The following is a 26,182-nucleotide window of genomic DNA, read 5'->3' on the forward strand; positions in this document are numbered from 1 at the left end:
TTCACAGTCCCAAGTCGAACTCAATCTTGCTGAGCTCACAATGCATTCTCACTACTTCCAAAGGGTTGTGTGAAATGGACCCTCCCAGTTGCCCCCTTCCCCCAATGCATGCTGACTTCTGCGGTAGTCAAAAACAGTGGGAATCAAGCAGTACTCGTTTCTTCAAAAGGATCCAACACACAAATGGCAACAATCAACAGCGAGACCAGCTGTGAAAATCTAGCTTCTCCCATAGGCCAGCCTTCCCCAAATTGGCATTCTCCAGATGCTCTTGGATTACAATTCCCATCAGTCCCAGGTCAATGGTCAAGGATGATGGGAGTTGTAGTTCAACAACACCCAGTAGGGGTAGGCTGCCATAAACAATGGCTGAGGAAAGCATCCCTCACAGAGACAACCTAGTTCTACATTGTGTCCTCTACAGATAGGCCCATGTACAATGGGAGAACAAGGGTTGTCTGAATCCATCCTCTGTCACTGGAGACAGAATTTTAAATGACCAGGAATGAAAAAAGAAAGCCAACCCTCATTTGTTTGCTGTTGCTTTCTCCTATTAACACCCTCTATTTTCAGGGATAAACCAAGGAAATTAGTATCTGCCCTGCCTTCTTTGTGGTGGCCCTCAAATTTGTCTGAATTAGTATGTGCAAGGATCTCTTTAATTAATGTTCTGTTTGCTTGATTTCTGTAATGCAGAATAAAGAAAGGCGATCGCTTTAATCAAAACCAGCTTTCTTTCAGTAGAGGATGTGTGAAAGCTTTTGAGAGATGAATGATGCCTTTCCTTAACTGTGTTAGCTTCAAAGGGACACAGTTAAGAACATTCTCTCTGGTCTTGTGGATCCCAGAACACTCCCTGGGTTTCCAAGGAGCCACAGGCCATGAAAGAAGCTGGACGGTAGCTAGAGCAGAGGTGGCGCAAGACCCATAGTGAATATGACTGAATACAGGATACCATGCATAATCATGCCTACCAGGGATGGAGCTGGTGGTGAAGAAGTCATACTTCACCATCGTTGCATCCACAATGAATTGTCTGGCAGAGCTATTTCAAGTACTAAATGGGCTGGCTAAGTCCAGCCTAGCAACAGAAACATTGTACCACGCTAAGGACTGCTGTGACAAATTTGCTGATCAGTTTGAGGGCAAAATCGTTCATATAACTTAGAATTAGATATTACAGTTGAGGCTAATCCTAAAGAGGTCTAAGTGAATCTGGCGAGATCAGTTCGTACTGAACCCCGAGGATGTGGACACTACATGACATTTGCAGGGGCTCAGCCAATCTCGTGTCTTCTTGACCTTTGCCTGTCCTGATTTGGCAAGCTGGTCCAGATGGATTGACTGGGTGGGTCCAGGGTGTGATTAACGCCTCTTTATGATGCCAGACATCTTTAAAGAGGTGGAGGTGTGACCCCTTCTAAAGATGCCCTCCCTGGATCCAGACAACTGCTACCCAGTCACTAATATCCCATCTTGGGGAATGGTGATCGAGAGGGAGGTGCCTGGGCCACTGCAAGTGCACCTGGATGAAGCACATTATCTTTCAGCCCTGGTTTTGGCATGGAAACAGCCTAGGTTACCTTGATTAATGGCCTTTATTGGGAGAGAGATAAGGGGGGGAGAAAGTGTTACTTTGTTGATTCTCCTTGACCTCTTGGTGGCTTTTAATACCATGGACCACAGTATCTTCGGTCAGAGCATTATGTTGCAGTAGTTCCACTCCCACTTATGGGTTTGCTAGGAAAGAGTAGCACTGGGAGATTTCTGTTTGGATCTCAAGGATCTGTGCTGTGGAGTCTCACAGGGTTCTATCTTGTCTCCCATGCTATTTAATACCTATATGAAATTGCTGGGAGGCGTCATGCAGGGATGGAGTGCAGTGTCACCAGTAGGCTGATGATAACAAGGCCTATATCTCCATTTCTGAATCTGGAGATGTGCTGGACCGATGCCTGGAGTTGGTGATGGGCTGCATGAAAGCCAGTAAACTACAGTTGATCCTGTTAAGAGGGAGATACTGTGGATAAGCAGTTCTTGTATCTAGGAATCAGGGAGATGGCCTGATTTGGATGAGATGCTTGCCCTGAAAGAACAGGCACATCGCTTGACCCAATGCTGTCGTTGCAGGCACAGGTAGTTTCAGAGGCAAGGAGTGTCTATAGCTGGTTTGCCAGCAATGACAGCAATGGACTGAGATAACATAGCTAACATCAATAACCCATGTAGCTGCCCTCAAAAATGATCTGGACACTGCAGCTAGTGCAGAATGTGGCTGCCTCATTGTTAAGTGGGGTTGCCAGAGGGAAACATACGACACTGATCATGAAGGCATTGCACTGGCTGCCCATGTGCTGCTGGACCTGATTCAAGGTGCTGATAATGGCCATAAGGCTATAGGTTGCTTGGGGCCCAAGTATCTGCAGCAGTGCCTCCTTCAATACTAGCCAACATAATCCCTAAGATCAGCATGCATGTGTGTATGAACAAAGGTTCACAGTGCAGTGACATGTGTGACAAGGCCTTCTCCATGGTGGCACTCCATCTCCCCTTCGAGATACCTCTGAGCTCCTCGCTTTGTGCATTTAGACATCAGCTGAAAACGTTTTGGTTTACCCTGGCTTTTACAAATTAAGTCAGGTTGTTTAATACTGAACAGCTGGTTGGTTTATGTGTCTGTGTGTTCTGATTTTCTGGATATTCATAGTTCTATTTGGTTATTTGTTATGTTTCTTTATGAGATGCATTTTGCTACTTTATTCTTCATTATACATTGCCCTTGGGCTCCCTTGGGAGGAAGGGCAATTCACAAATGCAATGAATAAACAGATAAAATAATTTAGATGCGACAGAGGCAGCCTCGTTTCATTTACTCATGTGTCTACATCATTCATGATTAAAACATGGGGAAGGGGCACAGCTCAGAGGTAGAGCACCAAAGCCCCCAAGTTCAATTCTAGGCATCGCCAGCCAAGAGGCTCAGATAGCAGGCGGTGGGAAAGAGCCTGCTCTGCCTGGGACCCCAGAGACCCCCTGCCAGCCACAGCATACGGCAGTGTCCAGTGCCTATTTCTCACAGCAATGGGTGTGCACAGATTAGAGGAGCTGAACCCCGCCACATCTAGGGATGGGGGAGAAATTTGATTCAGTTCACATTTAAAGGTAAACCTACCTAATTCACATGTGCTGATAGAGCACAGTGGGGAGGACAGCCTGGCCGGGAGTCCAGAGTCTGTGAGCTCAAATCCCTGCTTGTGTCTCCTGAGTGTCAAGGGCCAGCTAAAGATCACCCACAGTGGGTGGCTCAGGGGTTTATGTGCCCTGCCACCTGTGCAGACGTGGGCAAGCTGCATAGTCCCAAGGAGCTCAGTTGCCCCCCAGCTGGCAGTTGCGGACAAGGAAGGGGCTGGCTTGTGCAGCTGTGGCAAGCTGAGCAGGCCTTACCCATCTGGGGAGGACTAGCCTCAGAGGGAGGCAATGGTAAACCCCCTCTGAATACCGCTTACCATGAAAACCCTATCGTAGGGTCGCCATAAGTCGGGATCGGCTTGAAGGCAGTCCATTTCCATTTAACTAATTCACATTTTCCAAAACAATGCATGAACCGAAGCACAACCATCCTTCAAAATTCCTACTTCTCTAACTGTTGCAATGCAGTTTTCCAGCCAGGAAATGTGAACAAGAATGCATATACCAGGGTAAATTGTGCCTACATTTAAACAATTTACATAGGACTCACCCTATACCTGCAACTGTAATTTGTTTTAACTGTTCTTAATACTGAATTTTAAACTGTTGTAACCCGCCCTGGGATCTGCTGGTAAAGAGCGGGTAATAAACATAACAACAACAATGCATAAAGAATGCATGCATCGGCTCAGGGTATGGTCTGAACAGGCACATGAGGCCACCACCTTGCTGAAGCTAAGCAGGTCTGGGCCTGGTCACTGCCTGGATGGGAGACTGTCTGGGAACCCCATGTATGCCTCCTTGAGTTCCTTGATAAACAAAACGTGGGATATGAATGTAAAAAAGTAAATAAAATAATATACAAAAAATCATTATAGTAAGGAAAGTTGTTTTGCAAAAACATGTATATTAGGCAAGATTGCCTAGAAAAATGTATATATAAGGGGAAATTCACACTAAAATGCTGATGAATTTCCATGAGGACTTTCCTTAACTTGATGCGGAAATGTGCAGAACTGAACTTAGGGCTGGAAAAAGGAGAAACGGAAAGAGCCCCAAAGTGGACAGGCTTGCCCCATCCCTACCCCCACCATCAATTCCCATGGCCCTGTTTCAAGCACTTGTCTCTCCAGCCTGGCTCACTCCCACTGCCAGAGCCAGGCAAGGCATAAAAGTGCCCCAAGTGGAAGGAGTGCAGGAGGGGGTGAGGATTCAGCCACCCGCCCCCATCCACTCCCTCTTTCCTGCAAAAAGTACCCCCCTGCACCCCATTTTAGATGTGAACTGGGTAGACACCTGAATGATAAACACAGCTGCCCCTGTCACTTCTGCTTCTGAAACAAACATTAGAGGGATTTGTACTCCAGCAAGCAAGCAAACAAAACAATGTCCTGGAGAGCTTTGCACATGGGAATTCCCTTGCCGCCAAGCTACAAGAGGCCTGGGAGATGTGACTGGATCTGCTGACATTCTGAATGTTAAGTTAAAGGCAGCCGGGGTGTTGGGTCTGATTCTGATCACAGCAGTGAGTCTGGTGAGGGTTTTTCCAACCTCTTCTCCTTGCTCCATTTCCCCCAGACTAAATCACCTCCAAAGCAGATGTTTGTCCTACTGGGAAATATGAACCACTTGTGGCTCATGTAGCCTGGCCCTTAGCCCCATGGCCTTCAATTTTTATTTTTACTTTCAAAGACTGCTTCCCACACAATGGCAGCGGGTGGCTCCATGCCAGTGAGGCAGTGGAATCTGCTCCAGGTTTCAGTCTGGCCTTTCAAGGAGCAGGCCAAGCTGCTGAAGCACCTTAATATTCCCATATTAAATTGTCAAACATCTGTCACATAACCGCTTTGCATTGTAGGTGCATTTTATGGCAGGGGTGGGGAACCTGTGGCGAGCTTGGAAAAGTTACTTTTTTGAACTACAACTCCCATCAGCCCAATCCAGTTGCCATGCTGGCTGGGGCTGATGGGAGTTGTAGTTCAAAAAAGTAACTTTTCCAAGCTCTGAGCTCCCATAATTCCTGACCGCTGACCATGCTAGGTGAGGCTGTTGAGAGTGAGAGGACAACAGCTGGAGGGCCACAGGTTTTCCATCCCTGTTCTATGGCCACCTTGGGGCCCAGCGAGGCCTGTTAGGCCTCACTGTTGCCTACCACCACCAGGAACTGAGAGTGACCCTCAAGCACCCTGAACACTCCCTTGCATTTTTCAGGGGAAGACTGACAATGGGTGAGCGAGCTGTCTCCCAGGGAATATGGCTCCCCCATTACTGATCTCATCGATGAGCTTGCCCCCTAATAATCTTCCAAGGAATTGCAGGGTCTCCAAGGACCCTCCTGAAAAATGGCTGAATCGTTTTGATAAGTCAGCAACAAGCTTCTGAATTACACAGAACTTTTTTCCCTGTGCAAATGTTGGGCTCTGTCTTCCTTCGGGACTAACAATACAGCTACTCTTGTAACGTAAACCCTGAAATGCATCACAGGCGCGGCTGTCCTCCTGAAATAGATTTACACCACACCAGGTGTCTATTCTGTGGATTAGGCAGGGAAGGGCTGTATTTGCTGACACCTCTTTGCAGGGCTGGACATAGCCCATAGGTTGAGACAAGTTGACTCAATTATCTGCTGTTGATTTTGAAGGTGTTTCATTTCTCCCTGTCAAATTTTATTTATAGGAGAAACCTTGACTGTATAGGCTCAGTGCTGCGGACTTGATTAAATGTGACCCGGGAAGATATTTTTAAAATTATCAAACAGCTTTCAAAATCCATGCTGACTGCCCCAATTAGACCAGGCAAAAGTGGAAGTCAGCACTTTTCAAAGAGAGATTCACCCCCACCCCAACCCTGCTGACATTTCCCCAGTGCAAGCTTGCTAAGTCCTGATTCTTTCCAACGTGTCTGCTTGAGCCTCTATCTTCCTATGAAAGGTGGCACCTATAATCCCATCCTGCTGGAAAGTCACCCAGCAGAAGTCCAGACTCCAAACAGCAAAAACGTTCATGCTCTTTATAGTAATTATTTATGGAACTGGTTCAAGCTTCTGGAAATGCTAGAAGACTAGTCTCACACATTGTTATGACTAATTACTGTTAATAACATTTGTATGCTGCTGCCCAATAAAGTTATCTGAGCGTAAAGTTAAGATCTTTGAATGATATGTAACTTGCATGGCCATCATCTCTAAGTTAAGTAAAGCATTCATTTTTGTACAGAATTAACATCCCAGAGCCCTGTGAAGCTGCGAGGCTGACTGCTTGCTTGCTTGCTTGCTTGCTTGCTTGCTTTATTTATTTATTTATTTGATTGATTGATTGATTGATTGATTGATTAATTGATTGATTGATTGATTTATATCCCGCCTTCCTCCCAGTGGGAGCCCAGCAGGAGCTTTGTCATCCTGACCTGACCTTCTTTGCCATCGTGACTTGGAGAAGTACTGACAGACAGCTGCAATGGAAGGGAAGATGGTAGATTTTGCTAGCAAAGCCTAGCATTGGTTGCTAGGCGTGGAAATAGACCCGAGAGGAGGATGCGAATTAGTGAAATAGCTGCTGATGTCACATAGAAACTACCTAAAGTGATATCCCCTATGGTGAAATGATTTTGTTACTTTTAGAACTTGCGTTTTTTGTGTTTTATTTTGATCTTGTACAGCACTTTGATGGCTTTATGCTATGAAGAGTATATAAATTTGTTTTTAACAACAACATCAACCACAACTATACTAATAGGTAGTTCTTAATGGGAAGGGTAATTTGGGGGATTCTTTTCCAGGTAAAAGGTTGCAGCATCCTCAGAGAGCCAGCCAAAGGGCCCTTGTTCCTATGAGCTGCATTGGGAATGATCATTTGAAGAACATAAGAAGTTGTGGTTGAGTAAGGCCATTGATTCATCTAGCTCAGTACTGTCTACACTGACTGGTAGCAGCTCTTCAGGGTTTCAGGCAGAGGTCTCCCCCAGCCCTACCTGGAGATGCCAGGGATTGCAGCTGAGACTTACTGCATGCAAAGCTGCCACTGAGCTACGACACCACTTCTTGGGTAGCCAACAGTGCTTATGTGACAGCAGGAGCCATTATGTCTTCCTCTGAGAACTATTTGCATGCCTAGCAACCAGTCATAACTGGTGGCTTCATGTCAGAGAGGCAGTGGAATCCTCTCTGGGTTTTAGTCTGAACTTTCAAGGAGTGTCCAAGATTCCACTGCCCCACTGACACGAAGCCACCAGCTGCCACTGTGAGCAACCAATGGGCAAAAGCCACCATGTTTAAGAGTCCTGGAAGTAAAGGTTCAAGAATGATAAGTTCTAGTCCAGGGGCAGGAAATCTGCAGTCCTGTAAGTGTTACAGGACTACAACTCTCACCATCCCGGGTCATTGGAGTCCAATAACATCTGGGGAGCTGCAGATTTCCCACCCTCACCCCAGTGAGGGAAATAGATTACCGTTTCCACAGCAGCTGTGTCAATTCTACCCTAGCAAGCCTTGAAATATTTCTCTAACGGCTTACCTTTAAATTATACCTACTGAAGTTTTGTTGACCACTACTAAATATGTATGCATCACATTTAATTTTCAAGTCAAATATCCCAGTGAAGCAGATCACTTTGATTCCATTTTTAAAGAAGCAGGAACTGAGCCCGAGCACATGGATTGGCAAAGCCACACCATGAGCTGGTGGCAAAAGTGGGATTCGGACTGTGGTACCCCAGGGCCAAGCTTGTCTTGCTATTCACTGGACCGCCCAACTACTTTTCACTCATTCTGATCAACCAACAAAGAGAAAACTCGCTTTAGATTTTAGATTAACTTCACTCACCTAATTTCAGCTACTAAGCTAATGAGGCAGCCCTGAGCACTTCACCCTCTCCGACCTTCACTGTGGTTGTGGGAATAATGAAAGAAGAGATTTGGGCTGCAATGTCATCAGTATGCGGATGACACGCAGCTCTATCTCTCATTTAAATCTGCACCGAGGTTGGCTGTAGAAACCCTGTCCAAGTGCCTGGAGTCGGTGAGTGGCTGGATGGGAAGGAATAACCTGAAGCTGAACCCTGACAAAACCGAGGTACTGTTTGTGGGAGACAAGGGAAGGCTGGGGGATGTGGACCTGGTGCTCAATGGGGTACGACTGCCCCTGAAAGACCAGGTCCGCAGCCTGGGGGTCATTCTTGACTCCCAGCTGACCATGGAAGCTCAAGTCTCGGCTGTGAGCCGGGCGGCGCTGTATCAACTCCATCTGATACGGAGGCTGCGCCCCTACCTTCCCAACCATCTGCTCCCACCAGTAGTACATGCCCTGGTCACCTCTCGCCTAGATTACTGTAATGCGCTCTACGTGGGGTTACCCTTGAAAACAGTCCGGAAGCTGCAACAGGTACAGAATGCGGCGGCTCGTCTGATTAAAGGCAGCCGCCGGCAAGATCACATCACTCCAGTGCTGAAGGAGTTGCACTGGCTACCGGTTGTTTACCAGGCCCAATTCAAGGTGTTGGTTTTGACCTTTAAAACCCTATACGGTTTTAGCCCAGTCTATCTGAAGGAGCGCCTCCAGCATTGTCAGGGATGCCGCTCAACAAGATCAGCCTCAGAAGACCTTCTCTCGATCCCACCGGTTAAAACAGCTAGACTGGTGAGGACTAGAGAGAGGGCTTTTTCAATAGTGGCCCCCACCCTGTGGAACTCTCTCCCAAATGATCTCCGCCATGCCCCTTCTATGATGAGCTTCCGCCGGGCCTTGAAGACCTGGCTCTTCAGGCAGGCTTTTGGGGTGGGTTAGGTTTTTATTGTTATGGTTTTAAATGTTAACGTTTTAATGTATTGTTTTTATCTTGTACGTCGCCCAGAGTGGCTGGACATCCAGCTAGATGGGCGACTAATAAATTTAATAAATAATAATAATAAATAATAATAATAATAACTGGGCGGTAATCGTGTTGTTGTTGTTCCAGACCCTAGTTCATTTCAGTCTTGAGCCGATCAGCTCAACCTTGATTAAAGACTTCCCAGCATTTGTCCCAGGGATAGGACTGCAGAATGTAGCTTTATGTGACACCCAGCCTCTGAGAAGAGGGGATGCAAGGAGAATTCAGATCAGAAATCTGCAGGCTATCTCTAGCCCCCCTATCCTCACTTCTTCTGCATCAAGCCCTTCTGTAATCCTTAGCGTTTAGATATCCTAGTCCCACCCGTTTCATATTCTCATTGGCTGTGGATGTTTTTAGCTTGTCACGGCTGGTGACTTAATTTTAAGCTTTGGGGAAAGCTGGTTGCTGGATATTCACTCAGGCAAAAACTCAATACCTTGTGGCATCCAGACAGACTGGAGCACTTCTATCAGTGCTCTGTTCATCAGCAATTATTGACTGTCCCGTTCCTTCAGATCTGTGTCCAGGAGAAGATGTAGCAATTGGAGCATTGCGCCTGGGCGAGCCATCTGAAGTGACCTAGACCTAGAGAGCCTTCCCACAGAAGCATGGACTGTGGCAACACGTGGAATGAGCCTTCTCTTTCTTGAACCCCGCCCTCCACACCCATCTTTTGCCCATGTCTCTCTTCTGTTATCAGGCCTTCCACTGCAATCAGTTTTCTGTCACATATTGTACCACAGATCTGCACCTGATGTGCAGTTGAAATACCTTGTAACACTTGTAGGGCCAAGTCAAAATGCCCCTCTCTATTTAACCACCCCATCTGCACAATTTGGACTGATGTCTCCTTCTAGAGGTTGCCATCAAACTCCCTGGGGTCAACTCTCGAGGGCCAAGGGTGACTTTGTTCAGTCCACATTTTTAAACCAGCCAGCCTAATTTGCACTTCCTGGGCTAATACACAGTTATCCTTTTCTTTCTGTAGTTTCCTGAGTTTTATGGTACAGTTTTTGGCTAAAAAAAGGTACCACCATTTATATATAAATACTATTTAAGGTTAAAATGCATATAAAATGGTATTCTTGGGTAAAAGGCAAATATCAACAATGTGGATCTTTGTGCAGTTCATATTTATTTCTTTTAACAGAATGATGTGGAAATATCAGGGACTCATAAATGAACACATGTGAAACTAACTCTGACTGGAAATAGATGGATCCATCCATTCCTAGTCAGTGCTCTGTGATGATGTAACTGCTCTGACAGAGGTTTTTTGGGGGGAGGAGTGACAGCCCTTGGTGGGCTTCATCCCCCTCCTCAAACTCCAGACAGAGAGGTATTACGCCATCATGTAGTACTGTTCTGGTGGGGTGGGAAGGGGAGGGAATGGAAGATGTGCTGTCAGAAGGTGGTGAGTTTTACCTTCCCCCAAATTTTTCCCTGCCACTCCAAAACTGATCCAAACGTTCTCCATAGAGAACTTTCCATTCAGTATTAGCACATGGCAGGATGGTGCCAGTGGTGGCTGGCAGCTCCATGTCAGTGGGGCAGTAGAATCCGCTCTGGGTTTTAGTCTGAAGCACCTTGGACAGCTCCTTGAAAGTTCAGACTCAAACCAAGAGCAGATTCTGCTGCCTCACTGACATGGAGTCACCAGCCATCACTGGATGACACAGATGATCCATTTACTACAGAGCAAGAGGACTCTCCTGGGGTTACCTCTTGGCTCGTACTTTACTTTCCTATTTGGCCCATGAGGCTGTTTCAGCCAAGCATGGTCATGTGCCCTACACCCAGAACCATATAGGATATCAAGGGAGGAGCAGATGAAGATGCAGCTGGCCCCAAAGAAGCCAGCCCTGTGCAAAGCCCCATCCACAGCACTCCATAAGCCCCGCCAACACATGGGACTTGGGAAGCCCACTGTGCAGCATGGCTTTTGCCTGCACAGTTGGATTGCCAACTGTGTGGGCAAAAAGGGGTCACCTGATGTCCCAGTGACTTCAGGTGATTGACAGACATGTCCCCCCCACCTGCCAAATTTGGCCACATCTAGCTTGCCAGCAGTGGTGGAACTTGGCAGGTGGGCTCCTCCCCAGGCACATTGCTTGAGAGTGCTGGGGACAACATTGTGTCCCCCTCCTCCTCTGGAGGTCCTCCTGTGAAACACTGGAAGTTGTCCTTCTCCATTCATCAGGTTGGCCCCTGTGCCTGGGGGTGAGCTTTGCCAGCCTGGCCCGCCTCCCCTTGCATTTTTTCACACTTTGAGCAGCTCTTGCTTTCGGTACATTATAGCATGTGCAAAGCCCAGATTGGCCAAAGAGTGCCCATCCTTGCTCCATGCTTCCATTCTCAGCTTGGAGGGAGGGGAGAGGTGTTGGGCTCCAGCCCCTCGCAGGGGACTGAAGGATCCTGCCCCTTGTGCAGATCCAGCAAGGCAGCTGCTTGTGGCTTTCCCTCAGCAATAAACAGCTCCTGGACTTCAGAGTGTGATCCCCTGCATCCAGGGTGACCATTGGCTCTCCCTCCCCAGGAAAAAAAACCACGATGAAGAGCTCCCTAGGCAGACTGAGATTCTCCTCAGGCAATACTAGTTGTTACAGGCTCTGGCTCGTGAGCCTGGGTTTATTCTTTGACTCCTGGCTGTCCCGCCTCCAGCTCTGACTCCCAGCTACCAATCCCTGCCTTGTGACTTCTGGCTCTTGTTCAGCGGCTATCTGTGGCTTTGCTCGGACAGCCCCACGGCAGGTAAGGCTGAGGTGCAGCTGCTGTTGGAAGGGGCGAAAGAGGGATGACCTGGCAAAGATCCCAACGGGACAGCCGGGGTGGTGTAATAGTTCAGAGTGTTGGACTAGGACCTGGGAGGCCAGGGTTCATATCCCCGCTCAGCCAAGGAAGCTCACTGGGTGATCTTGGGCCAGTTACTGTCTCTACCTCACAGGGTTGTTGTGGAGATAAAATGGGGAGGGGGAGAACCACGCACGTCGCCTTGAGCTACTTGGGGGAAAGTGGAAAAATAAATTTAATAAAATAACCCTAATATTACTACTACCGATAGCAATAGCCATCCTTTTAGGCATCTTTCTTCTCCCGATTTGGTGTTGAGGATGGTGGTGATGATGGGCCTCCAATGACAGAACAGACACACAGAGAGCTGCAGGCAACCAAATTCTGGGAAACACTGGAAGTGCTGATTCTCCTGCGTAGCAAAATCTCTCTGAATCTCCAGAAAATATGCAGATCAAGAATGATTAGAAAACTAGACCAGACAATGCTGTTTCTAATCGACTGTGACAAGGAATGAGCTCAGTAAGTAAATGTTGAAACGAAGCACTTTCTAGAGTAGCTTCAGATTTCATTGAATCACCTGGTGTTAACAACTGCTTGGCAGGAAACATGTATTGCCTGGAGGCTAATTAGTAAAAAGCTTATTTTAGTGTCATTGATTGTGAATTTGCTCTTTTAGTGACAGAGTGACATTGCTTGGCTGAGGGATTCAATGTTATTAATTGCATTTTTCCTGCTTCCAGATTATAACCATGCATATATTGGCTATGATAGTCACATTCATGTGTTTCTGCACATTCAGTAGGCCTACTCTCTCTCTCACACACACACACATCCCTGTGACTGCCAACCAACTCCTCCTCATATGACAAGCTACCTGTAGGCATGTGTTAAACTTTCCCTATTATCTGCATGGATTTTTCCACATTAAAAAACAAGTGGCATTGCATGTTTGGGAACTTTATCTGCAAACATGTACATGCAATTTTTGCAACAGACATGCTTTTCCGAATTGTTCGTTTATATCCTAGCCTAAGTGAACATTGTTTCTGGGTCAGAGTGCTGACCAGCTTGCTATGACCCATGGTGCCAAGCTGTTTCAGATCGCTGAGTGCCATCTAAAAGTGTTGTCCAGATTGCTATTGCTTACAGTTGCTCTCCAAATAAGTGTTGACCATCAACTAGTGGTCAAGAGAGCAAAATCCTTCCTCATTTGCTGCAATGGACTTAATTGGACCACAAAGCCATTGCTTGTCCCTCCCCCCGCCGCCCCCCATGTCTGCAATGGCTGCTTGTAACTCTGCTCTTTTATTTGGGACACTTATTTATTTATTTATTTATTATTGCATTTGTATACCGCCCCATAGCCGAAGCTCTCTGGGTGGTTTACAACTTCTCTATAGTTGTGAATATGTGGTTTTTATTTCAGGAATTTATAAAAAAAAAAAACCACCCACAAAAACCCACCATGCATATTCTTTGCAACTGTTGCCACCACTCAGGCCATCTTTGAGAGTAGGGTTCAGCCCTTCCTCTGCCCAACAGCTCAGCTGTCCATTACCATTTTCCTCTGTCTTGGCCTGTGTGTGGAAATAAGTAGCTAGAGGGCAGGGGGAGTTGCCAAAGCCTCTCTTGCTGTCCTTGCTAGGATGGAAGAATGTGAAAAGCCCTTTGCTGTGTTTCACCTTGAGAGAAATGTACACAAAAGTGTGGTGTGGCGGGAATGTCCTTGAGATTAAGGCCCTTGCCGAGGTAAGAATGAAAGTCTCAAAGGGCTGGAGCCCATCCGTACTACACCAATACAAAGCACTGTGGCCCAGTACGGAGGATCATATCTCATTTCTTTTGAAGCTGAGATATTTGGCAGCCTCATGCCTGTGCACAGAGCAGCCCCTTTGCTCCTCCCTCTGTGTAAGCTGCAGTTCAACCAAGAAGCCTCTGATAAATCATAGTTTCCTGTTTTGTCCAAACTGAGAAACTGTGGCTATCAGCTTTAGAGGAAATCAAGGTATGGAGCCATGGGTTATTTATTTATTTGTTTATTATTTTATTTAGACAATTTATAAACGCTTTAATCAAAAAAGCCCTCCAACTGGCATTCACATAAAATTGTGGAGATAAAGTGCAACTAAAACCTAGAGTCTAATTAAAAACAAATTTTGGTTTAATATCCTGGCTTGTTCCAAGGCTGGTAACTGTAGCTTCTTCCTAGCTTAGGCAAAACAGGAATCTTTATTAATTATAGGCTTCCTGCTTGAATAATAGCTTGTGGTAAAGACAGCCTACCATACAAAAGGAAAATTTGTTGTTGCTCCACCCACTTTTCCTTCTGGCTCCGCCCATCACTGGCACATGGCCCCCCAGAAGGTTGACTAGAAGGGAATATAGCCCTTAGGCTGAAAAAAGTTTCTCCCTCCCTGTTTAATGGCCACCTTCTCAATTAAGGCCATCTTCACCTTTCCTCGTGCCCCTGCTCTGCAGGGTATATACTGGTGCTATCAAGCCAGGACTTTGAGGTCAGTGAGCAGGAGGACCCCCAATCCCAGCAGGCCTGCCTTGTCATATTTTGACATAAGTGAAGTATTACACATAAAAGCCAGACTGACAGGTGTTTGGCTTGGCTAATCAGGGGGCCACACCCACACCAGACATTTATTCCATTTTAAACAGTCATGGCTTCCCCCAAAGAATCCTGAGAAGTGTAGTTGGTGCAGGACGCTGAGAGGAGGCTCCTATTCCCCTGACAGTGCTCCAGCGGCCAGAGTGGTTTAACAGTCAGTTCCTCTCCCCTCCTCCTCCCTCCCTCCCTCCCTCCCCTTCCTCTCCTTTCCTCCCCCTTCCTCTTCCTCCCCCTCCCTGACCTTCTCCCAGGTCAGTTTCACCTATCTTAAGCACTGGAGTAAATCCCATTTAATTCAATAAGCATGCAAATATTCACACCTACTGTATGCTCAGGGACACATGTTACCAAATTCTTCCAAGCTACACAGGAAGTGGATTGGACTGTGAAAGACCAACCCAAATGGTGTTTGCATTTTGACAAACTTGTAGGACAGTACAATAGCTCAGAGAGGAGGTCAGATCTCCTGTTCCCCTGGTGCATTCACTATAGCTGCCCAATTTCCCTGCTTTTTAAAGTTTGATGGAAATATCTGTTGGCTATAGGTACATTCTTAAACCGCAAGGGTTTTTTTGCCTCTTAGTGAATTAAAATATTAAGCTATTTATAAATGCTTTAAAAGAAATAAAACATGTGAGTTGAGATCACTGCACTATATATTTCCTCACTCCTGCAAGTGGCAGCCGTTGACGTTCACTGGGACCAGCTCAAGTCACAGTTGCTATTGTTTTTACAGTGTCACATCACACATTTTGAATGACTAAACCAGGCGTGGGGAACCTTTGGCCCTCTAGATGTTGCTGAACTACAACTCCCACCAGCCCCTACAAGCATGGTCAATGGCCAGGAATGATGGGAGTTGGAATTCAGCAACATCTGGAGGGCCAAAGGTTCCCCACACCTGGCCTAGACATTACAGAGGATGTGTCAAGTTGCTTGACTTTGATTTTTCTGTGGTGGCCACACATCTGCCCTTATCTATCTATCTATCTATCTATCTATCTATCTATCTATCTATCTATCTATCTATCTATCTATCTATCTATCTATCTATCTATCTATCTATCTATCTATCTATCTATCTATCTATCTATCTATCTATCTGTCTGTCTGTCTGTCTGTCTGTCTGTCTGTCTGTCTGTCTGTCTGTCTGTCTGTCTGTCTGTCTATTTATTTATTACTAATCCAAGTTCCATCCTGAGAGGGAAGGAAAAATGCTACATATTTTGGGCAGACTCTGTGGGCTTCCTTATCTTGCTAAGAGGCATCTTCCCCAGAGAAGGATCCATTGTTATCGCTGGATCTAATGCCACATTGTCCTTGAAGCAATCTGTTGTCCTTTTTCTCTTAAAGAAAAAAAATGAATTGGAAATTCAATACCTTCATATAAAAGACCTGATAAAAATAACAACAACATATGATTTGAGTCTGGCAGTGGCTGTTTGGGAACAACTGATTATAGCAGATTGCACAATGATTACTGACAAAGCAATACAAACCTCCATCTTGCTAATCAACAGGGGAAAGAAATCCAGAAAACAATTAAAGTCATTAGGAGACATCAGTGCATTTACTCCATACGGCAACTTTTCCCCCAAGATGATTTGGCAGAAGGCTGGCACTCAATCTAATTCCTGAATGAGATGTTGTTAACCTGCTAGCCACCCAAGCATTGTATAAAAGATTCTCTCTCTCAGTCCAGACTTCTGTGCATTTTGTTAAACTTGTATTTCAGCAAGGCATTCTAAATTTAATGGGGAAATCATGGAAGAAACATAGCTTTCTAGTAAACAGTTTGGGAAGGCAGCTGAAGATTCACCAAAGAAAGGGGAGGAGAAGATGCTTGGCTGCCTGAGCATTGTTGCTCTGGAACACTAGTGGGAAAACTTTGACCCATGGGCCTAGTTAGGTCTGCCAGGCCTCGGATGTTGGGCCAGGAGACCATTTTCAGCAAACCATGTCCACCTTTCCAGGGCCTGACATTGTATGACATAAGGAAGTACTTCTTTACTCAGCGCATAGTTAAACTATGGAATTTGCTCCCACAAGATGCAGTAATGGCCACCAGCTTGGATGGCTTTAAAAGAAGATTAGACAAATTCATGGAGGACAGGGCTATCAATGGCTACTAGCCATGATGGCTGTGCTCTGCCACCCTAGTCAGAGGCAGCATGCTTCTGAAAACCAGTTGCTGGAAGCCTCAGGAGGGGAGAGTGTTCTTGCACTCGGGTCCTGCTTGTGGACTTCCCCCAGGCACCTGGTTGGCCACTGTGAGAACAGGATGCTGGACTAGATGGGCCACTGGCCTGATCCATCAGGCTCTTTTTATGTTCTTATGTTCTTATGACATCAGGCGTGGAAAAGTTCAGGGAAGAATTTCTCTTTACATCCCTGGCTTGAATTCAAGCTGCAGCTCCAAAGGAAGAATCAGGAGCTCTTCTGCTGCAGTGAAAAGTCAGCACTTTTTGAATCTGGCACCCCTTTCTGTCACCCTGCGAAAAGCGGCAACTTTTGGCAGGATGCAAGCCAGGGATGCAAAGGAAGAACTGAGGCTATGAAGGAAAAATATTCCTTTGTAGCCATAACTTGACCGTTGAATTGCCTGACAGCATAATGTCAGGAGAGCAGCCCACTCAACTAGCTCCGTGGCCTGGCTGGATCAACTACCTCACCCCTCCTCTAGAACCACATTATTGCTCTAGAACCATTCATGCTCTAGAAACACTGCTCCACAGGGATGGAAGCACTAAGGAGTACTTTCAGATGATGTGGAAGATCATTTATTTGGTTTGGTCATGAACCTGTACTGAAACACATCCAGGGTGGCAACATCATGCAAATTGATACTAGTCCACATGGAAAAGCAGAATCAGCATAGCTGGCACAGTTACAGTTGAATCAAAACAGCAGTGGTAACTCAGTGCCTTCCACGTTGCTCTATGAATAGTGGATCTGTATGATACATGTGTTTTTGAAACTTCCCGTTTATCACATTCCCATGCTGCATTCATATGTGCACATGTTAATCAAATTTGGTGCATACCTAAAACTATTTATTTATTACATTTATATCCCACCTTTTACTCCACAGAGCTCAAGGTGATGTACATGGTTCTCCTTCCTCTTTGTCTTATCATCACAACAACCCTGTGAGGCAGGTTAGGCTGAGAGACAGTGACAGCCCCAAGGTTACCCAGCAATCTTCATGGCTGAGTGGGGATTTGAACTCTGGTCTCCCAGGTCCTAGTCCAGAACTCTAACCACTACACCACACTATGTGTGAAAAGGCCTTTCAGCTACAAGGGGTTGTATCCAATGTGGTGCAAGCAGAGCTCCACTCATGCCACAGAACTTCCTCTCCTCTCCCTGTGCGCTCCCAAAATCTATTCCAGAGGATTCTCCAACCCTTTGGACCAGATTTTGAGGATGCATGGGGGGCTACAGGGAAGACAGGAGGGAAAGTTCTGTTGAGCAAGTAAATGTCTGCTCTGCAAGTGGAACAGCAGCGTTGAATATGGTAACTTTCATATCAGACAGTGCAATTCTATGCATATTTACTCTGAAATAAATCCCACTGTTTTAAGTGTGCATAGCATTTCAGCCCTCTGTTGTGATTTTTGACCGAGGAAGAACTTTGCTTGAAACAAAACCGGGAAGTATATTTTCTACACCTGAAAACTGGCAGCCAGCACACAAAGATCAAGGGTGGAAGGTAAAGAGAGAGATGCAAGAAGAAAATGAAGGGAGAGAGCATGAACACCCAGAACATTCAGAAAATTGGTATTTACTGGGCAAAACTTTCTGAAATGGAACGGACCATTATGATAATGGAGCTAATGTTTGAAGTCGCCTTTTGCAAAGATACTGTGACATCCACGGCATATCTTTGCTCAGTAACCTATTTACAAGCCCAATTCCAGGAATAAGAAATAAAGGCACTTGACAAGGCAGCTGACTTTGGCTAAATCAGCCAGCAGAAACTGACAGAAGGCCTGTTGTCAGGCATTGTTTTGTTTTGTCTTACATATGGATTTGCTGGTCATAGTGAATGGGCTCCTCAGCAGATAATCTGCCATTTTTACACTGCTTTTTTCCCCAAATTTTCTCTTCTTTTTGCAAAAGAGGCACATTCCTTTGAGATGTATTGGAGCCCATTATCAGAGATCATCCTTCAGAGATTTTCTATTGGGCAAAAATACCCTTTAGTTGATGGATTATGTAGCATTCTCTGATTTACAGCTTTGCAAGTGAGAGTCTGCTTCAATAATCTACGACGATGATGAAATGGTCTATGCTGCTCCACATGTAGAAATCAGTGGCAAAGACTTGCCACAGAGCTGGGATAAGTAGCAACCGGGGGGGGGGAGGAATGCCCCCAAGCATTCGTTTAAAAATTGAATTGGCTTTTCCTGCCCTTTTGAGTTGCTGATCATGTTTTTAGACTTCATGGTTAAACCGCACATAATGGAGAAGTTGCTTCATTTGAACTCCTGACTTTTTCTGTTACAAAAAGCAGCCATGGGCCACAGCCCACAATTTGAATTGGGGCTGTGGAACAGGGAATCTAATCCTTTGCCCCACATCACAGCCACACACAAAAAGCTTTAAAAAATAGCTGCTGTTGGCTGCAGACAGTGGAAACTGGTGGCTCCAATGTCAGTGAAGCCACTCTGAGTTTTAGTCTGAATTGTCAAGGAGCTGTCCAAACTCCTTGGATGTTAAAACCTGGAGCAGATTCCCTGACATCAGAGCCACCAGTCCCCCCTGGTTGCAGAGGACAAAAATTTTGGCCTTAAAAGTTTAAGCCTGTAATTTGTCAAGTAGTTTGTTAGGGGTGCTGAGAGTTGCTAGGAGACCCCTGTTGCTCCCACAGAGCTACAATTCCCAGAGTAGTTTAACAGTCAGTCCCTCTTACCAGGGAACTCTGGGAATTGCATGCCTCATGAAATCCCAGAAGTCAGAGGGGGTGCTAATTTCCTGTGGACAGATGAAACTGCATTATGCTGACTCAGACCACTAGTTGGTACATCTTAGCCCAGTCCTATGTGCTCAAACTGGCAGCTGCTCAGGCATGGGTCTTTCTTAGGTCTGCAGCGTGGAGATTTTGTAATGTGGCAGCTGGTGGCTCCATGTCAGTGAGATGGTGGAATCTGCTCCGGGTTTTAGTCCTAAATTTCAAGGAGCTGTCCAAGGTGCAAAGCTCAGACTAAAAACTGGAGCGGGTTCCACTGCCTCACTGACATGGAGTCACCAGCCAACACTGTCCAAACAGCTTTATGGTTAGGATGGAAGCATTTCCTGATAAGCAACCTAAATTTAGTTCCTCAAATGTGAACCCATTGCTCCTTACTCTTCCTTCAGATGTTCTGGTACAACATTGCTGTTCTTCTAAATGGAAGTCTTGCTAAAATTATTCTTAAAGGATGGGATGACAACGCAGCTTTAAAAACAGGGTGCACGTTCTCACCATACATTTATTCCACTATCATTCCACTTTAAGCAATCATGGCTTCCCCCAAAGTATCCTGGTAAGTGTAGTTTATAAATGGGGTCTGAGAGTTAGGAGGCTTCTATTCTCCTCAGAGAGCTCCAATTCCCCGAGTGGTTTACCAATCAATCCCTCTTCCCAGGGAACTCTGAAAATTGTAGTTCTATGAGGAGAACAGGCACCTTCTATCAACTCTCAACACCCTTCACAAACTACAGTTCCCAGCATACTTTGAGGAAAGCCATGACTGTTTAAAGTGGAATAATAGTCGAATAAATGTACAGTGTGAATGCAGCCAGGATTTCAAAATTCCTATAGCCTGAATTTGCCACAAATAATAACTTTGAGAAGTTTCTTGTGAGAGTGGCAAATGTGGTGAAGGGGATTGCTATCACAAATTATTCCTGTTCCACATTCTAGCATTCTTCTACAGGACAACAGGGAGTTGAGCTAAGGGCTCTCTCAGCTCTGATGTCACAAAGGAATGATCCCTTTAATATCAGGAATGGGAACCTTTGGCACTCTAGATGTTGCTGACCTACAACTTCCATCAGCCCTAGCAAGCATGGCCAATGACCAAGGATGGTGGGAGATGAAGTTCAGCAACATCTGGAGGACCAAAGTTTCCCCTCACCTCCTTTAAATCTTGGACCTATGGTTTTCATTTCACAATGAAAAGATTGGCAAATGCTATAATTTCATTTCACAGTGAAAAAAATGGCTAATGCCACAAGTGCATTTAAAGCTGCCCCTAGTGAGAGCCAAATGTAACTTAATCCACATTCAAACTGTGAACTGTGTTCACATAGTTCAAAACTGAATTTAATCCATATTGCTGTATCATCAGACTAGAAAACATCCCCCCCAACAATACTTACATCTACAATGAGGAAATCAAGCCAACACCAGGCATTGGTGAAGTACTTCTTAAAGCCATAAGCTACCCATTTTAGAAGCATCTCTAGGACAAAGATGTAAGTGAAGATCTTGTCAGCATATTCCAACAGGGTTTTAATGTTCTTTTTCCCTTCGAGGTAGATGTCTTCAAAAGCCTGGAAGTACAAAGTGGTGCATTAGAGTGCTACATTCTCCAGATGTTTTCTTTGGTGGAGAATTTTTTTATTAAAAAAATGGCTCTGTGAATAAATAACTACATGACACCAAATATTTATAGTGACTATTGCCCTGTCAAGATGTCACATTTGACCAATGGAGTCATATGGTGGCAATCATTACCATGAATTCACAATTTGTGTGTGTGTGCGTATGTGTTTGTGTGTGTGTGTGACAGAGAGGGAGAGAGAGACAGAGAGACAGAGAATTGGATTAAGATCCACAGTTTGATCCACAAGCCCACATAAGCAACAAAGAGCCTTCTGGTACTTTAAAGACTGACACATTTATTATGGCATAAGTTTTCATGGACTCAAACTGACTTCATCAGATGCATGAAGTGAAATCTTATTTGGCTGGTATATAAAGGAGAAAATTATAAAGTGGAAGTTGAATGGCAATGAGATGGAAAAATTGCAGCCAATGATAATTAGAGCTTAAATCTATGTTAAATAGGCATACCATTTACAGTAGCAGAATGGTGATAATTTACTCAGTACTGCTGAGATGTATTAACACCTGTTGTAGGGCAGGGAACTATTCACAGGGAGCTGTCATAAACAGCACAGATATCCTTGCTCTGGTAAACTAGTGAACACCTGTAGTGTGATAAAAATCCTTTGTCTCAATTTAACCCACAAGTGGTGGCATTGAGCTTCTTGATGAATTGTAATTCAGCTGTTTCACAATAATGTGTGAACCTTTCTGGTTTCCAGTGGTGGCTAATCAGATGCTCCAAGGGATGGTCTTTATTGGCTGTTAGCTCCTAGTATCTGGTATACAAAGGCAATGAAGCTTTTATTTAGCTTTCATGACTAACAGGTCTTTTCTCCATAGGTTTGTCTAATCCGTTAAAAAAACCACTCTAAGCTGCTGCCCGTCACACCATAAGTGAATTATATGTTGCAGACAGAAACGTACAGAGGTCACTCCTTCCTGCCTATTCATTTCAAGCAAGCACCTTAGTTGTACTCTTTGGTGCCGGCAAACATCTTTCTGTTTAGGCAAGCCTACCCAGACATGTAATTTTATTATATGTATTAGTTCTGAAACTCTGTTGATTTTATCTATATTTTGATAATTTTACTGTCTCTATTTGTTTCTAGATTTTATCAGCATTTTCTTATGGATATTTTATACAATTTTATGTAACCCACTTAGATTTTTTAAAAAATCAAACAGTCCATAAATGTTGTTAAATAAATAAACCGGTACATCTCAATTTAGCTCTTCACTACATTTTTATCATGTCCTTTCTCGAGAGAGCTTGGGGCAATGCACATTGTTCTTCCCCCTCACAACAGCCCTGTTAGATAGCATAGGCTGAGAGATACTGACTGTCCCAGACCTATTCTTATATGATTGGATTTCTTAGGCACCCCTAAGAAAAAGGAACTCTCTTTTCCCTGAGACATTGTCCCACCCTACTAGTGTCATTGTTCACTTCTGAAAATTCTTTGTGCGATCAAAGTGGCTTCAACAGAAACACAGGTTTGTAAGCTGGAGGGCCCTGATAAGCTACTGGGAGAAGAAGAAGCAAGAACAGCCAAGGAAAGATTCAACAGTAACCCCAGCCAGGAACCAGGAAAGCAGCTCAGTGAAGGCAATAGGCAGAAAGAAGAGTGCAACGCAAGGTTGAGTGAAGCACGTCCCAACATTGGTGCACCATTGTATTGTGCAACTACAGAGCCCAGCTCTGTGCCAAAGCACATCTGTTTGGACATCAGATCCTGGTTTTTCAGCTCCAGATCTGGCATAATTGCAGCCCTGGTGATGCCATGCTGATATGTAGGAAACAGCTTTATACCTGGTCAGGCTATTTTTCTATTTAGCCCAGTTTTGTTTATTCTTCATCCCACCTGTGGAAATGGGCCAAAATGATATTTCTGGAGGGATGTGGGATAAGTGCAGTGGTGGTCCAGGGTCCTTCCCATCACCTGCTACCTGATCCTTTAGAGATGCTGGGAATTCTTCCCCAGTGTGGTGTCATGGTTAGAATATTGGACTAGGATCTGGGTGACCAGGGTTAGAATCTCCGCCCAGCCACAAAGCCCATTGGGTTACCTTGAGCCAGTCATTGTCAGCTGAACCAACCTCACAGGGGTGTGGAGGATAAAATGGAGATGGAGGACAACCACGTATGCCACTTTGAGCTCCTTGGAGGAAAGGTGGTGCATATATCAAACAAACAAACAAACAAACCCAAGCCAGAGAAGAATTCAGGGATCTGGGCTCCTTCTAGGAGGAAGCATGCATGCATGCATGCATAAATAAATAAATAAATAAATGCATACTTCACACTGAGGATGAGAGTTATAAGCCCCTGAAACGTATACCCCTTCACTGGCATGCTTGCTCTCAAAACACAAAAAATGAATGTAATAAGGGAAAATGACAGGTTTTAAGTTTACCAGTGCTCCACTGCTCAGGAGAATCATAAATATGATGAAAGTTTCAAACCAGCTGTGCTCAACTATTTGGTAGCAGGTCTTCCTCAGCCTCCACCAGATCTTGCCAGGAAATTTTGTGGTGTCTACCAAGCAGCATGGGAAGAATCGGACACAAGCTGAAATGACACAGGAAGACCAGAAAGAGCTGTTTAAGGGTAGGAGCTAATATGAGAACCCTCCATTGTTCCATTTCTAAATTCCTGAATTTTGTAGAGAGCACTACTGTGCATGCAGCCTTCAGTCTGTTTCACTTATTGAGCTTCATTTGGGTCTTTCTTCCCTCCATTACCAATTTCCATAGAATCATACAATTGGAGGGGGTCTTGAAGGTCGTCTGGTCTAGCGGAGACTGGTGGCTCCGATGTCAGTGCACCTAGGGCAGCTCCTTGAAAGTTCAGACTAAAACCCAGAGCGGATTCACTGCCCCACAGCCATCTGAGCCACCAGCCTCCACTGATTTGGTCCAATCCCCTTCTTGATGAAGGAAATCTAGAGCTAGAACGTCCCAGACTTCTAAATTCCAGTGAGGAAGAGCCCACCTTTTTTCCTAGGCGATTGCTTCCATTGTCAAACTACTCTTGCTGTCAAAAACTTTATCCTAATGTCCAACCAAAATCTATCCTCCTGCAATGTAGGCCCATCAGATGTAGTCCTGCCCTCTTGGGCCACATAGAACAAGTCTTTGGCCTCTTCTGTGTGAAAGTGCTTCAGGTATTTTAAGAGTGCCAGCACATTCCCCCTCAGTCTCCTCAAAGAATTTTGGTGAAACTGTATGTATAATTATTATCAGGACTATTTTGTGTGGGGTTTCAACAATGCACATGCATGCCTCAGTAAAACACTGCACAAAAAGAATCTTGATCTGATCATATGTACCATCACAACATGATTGCTTTGTTTGAGGTGTCTTCTCAATCTGCTTGTGTGTGCATTAGCAACATGGAGAGGGAAAATGGAAACAACAGCAAACTGGAAGCAACAGCAAACTGCATGTGCTTGAATTCTGGAATATGTTTTAGAAATTGTCCTAGAAACCAAAATTCAGGAGATATGGACCACAGGGCAGAGTAAGCCCACATAACGATACAGGAATGCAACCTGGAGGAAATGAGCTCATGCCTAGTTTGAGAATAACTAACCTAAGATTATTCACTGTTTTAATACCTTCCTTGTGTACATTATTTACTTTAGTCTTTATGGATTTTATAGAAATGAACAGATCTATGATCCAGTTGGTTTAATTTATTGTCTTTGATTTTGCAAAAAGCTACAGATATGAATAGCTTCACTGTGATGAAAGTAATAAATGGAAAGGAACTGTGGAAAAATGCCCTAACTGGCTAAATCAGGGATGGAGAACCTGTGGCCCACCAGATGTTGTTGGACTCACAACTCCCATCAGCCCCAAGAAGCAAGGTCAATGGCCAGGGATGCTGGGAGTTGTAGTTCAGCAACATCTGGAGGCCCACAGGTTCCCTATCCCTAGACAAAATCAAGAGCTTTGTCTTCATATAGCCCATTATGAGTAAACTCTTATGGGGCTCCATTCTTCCTAGAAGGAATCAGCTTTCAGTGTTTTGTGTGACTCATTGACAACAGGTACTGCTTTGCCAACGTCCACGTAGTTCTGCTGGGTAATCTGTTCTAAGAATGGCCATGCTTTTAATGAAATTTAAATGATGCATGCCATTGCTACAGAGGCTGTCACCTTTTCCCCTGTAGGGAACATTGGCAATCCTTTCTGTTGAGCGCAGGCATTTTCTTTTCATAGCAGACAAGATTCCCCCAGTTTCACTCAGCTCTAGGCTTTCATGACAAAATCCTAAAGTATCTCGCGATAAAATCTGCAGCGTGACAATGGCTTATTTTGTGTGCGTCTGTGTGCATGCGTGTGTGCATGCATGCAAGCTGAGCATAGTGTGTTCTAAAACAGCAGGCTTTTACTGCTGGGACCAGTGGAAAATAATAATGGATTGTCACAACTCAGGAGCGTTGAATCAGAGACAAATATCTGCAAATGAATTACAGGCTAGAAATGGCCAGCTTACTGTACATTTAATAGAAACATTCTAAGCGTTGCACTGAGGACCAAACTATGCTTGTCACATAGTATATAGCTGTTTTTTTTAAAAAAAAATAAAACCTGCAAGGGGGGGGGGACCTGGGATAGACTGAGACTATGAGGTTGGGAGAGGTGGCTTTAACTTCCTTTCCCATCCCAGGCCAATTCTCTCCCCTGCCCTCCACCACACCTGCTTTTGAACTGTAAAAAAGATACAAGGGCATTCTGTTAATGTGTGTGAATTTCTCGCACCACATACAGGGCCAGTGCGATGTAGTGGTTAAAGTATTGGACTGGAACCTGGGAGACCAGGGTTCAAATCCCTTCTTTAAGGCCCTAAGGCTCATCACCAACACTTTGAATTGGGCCTGGAAAGAAGTTGCAAGCCAGTATGTAGCTGTTTCAGTGAGGGAGTCACATGCTTCCTACATGCGTGAAAAACCTGGCCAGAGCACTTTGGAGTACTCTTCAAAGGCAGCCCTATGGTACAGAGTGCATGATATAGAGTAATCCAGGTGTGATGTAACTAAAGTAGGTGTCACCATGGCTGGATCAGCAGTCTCCAGGAACAGGTGTAGCTTGCACACCAGCCTCAGTTAGGC

At 45.0% G+C, this 26,182-nt stretch overlaps 1 protein-coding gene across 2 annotated transcripts in view; it reads right to left on the reverse strand.

The window, feature by feature from the left end:
* The window catches only part of LOC133365310 (sodium channel protein type 5 subunit alpha-like), a 351,981-nt gene that overhangs the window by 34,531 nt on the left and 291,268 nt on the right, over positions 1-26,182 (reverse strand). For both annotated transcript variants that reach the window (XM_061587000.1, XM_061586999.1), the window contains 2 exons: positions 23,480-23,634; positions 20,834-21,007 (listed from right to left, as the gene is read on the reverse strand). In XM_061587000.1, the coding sequence (XP_061442984.1) occupies positions 20,834-21,007; positions 23,480-23,634 (329 nt within the window). The remainder of the gene's footprint in view (positions 1-20,833; positions 21,008-23,479; positions 23,635-26,182) is intronic.

The sequence above is a fragment of the Rhineura floridana genome, chromosome 10 (genome assembly GCF_030035675.1).
Source record: "Rhineura floridana isolate rRhiFlo1 chromosome 10, rRhiFlo1.hap2, whole genome shotgun sequence".
Classification (NCBI taxonomy): Eukaryota; Metazoa; Chordata; class Lepidosauria; order Squamata; family Rhineuridae; genus Rhineura; species Rhineura floridana.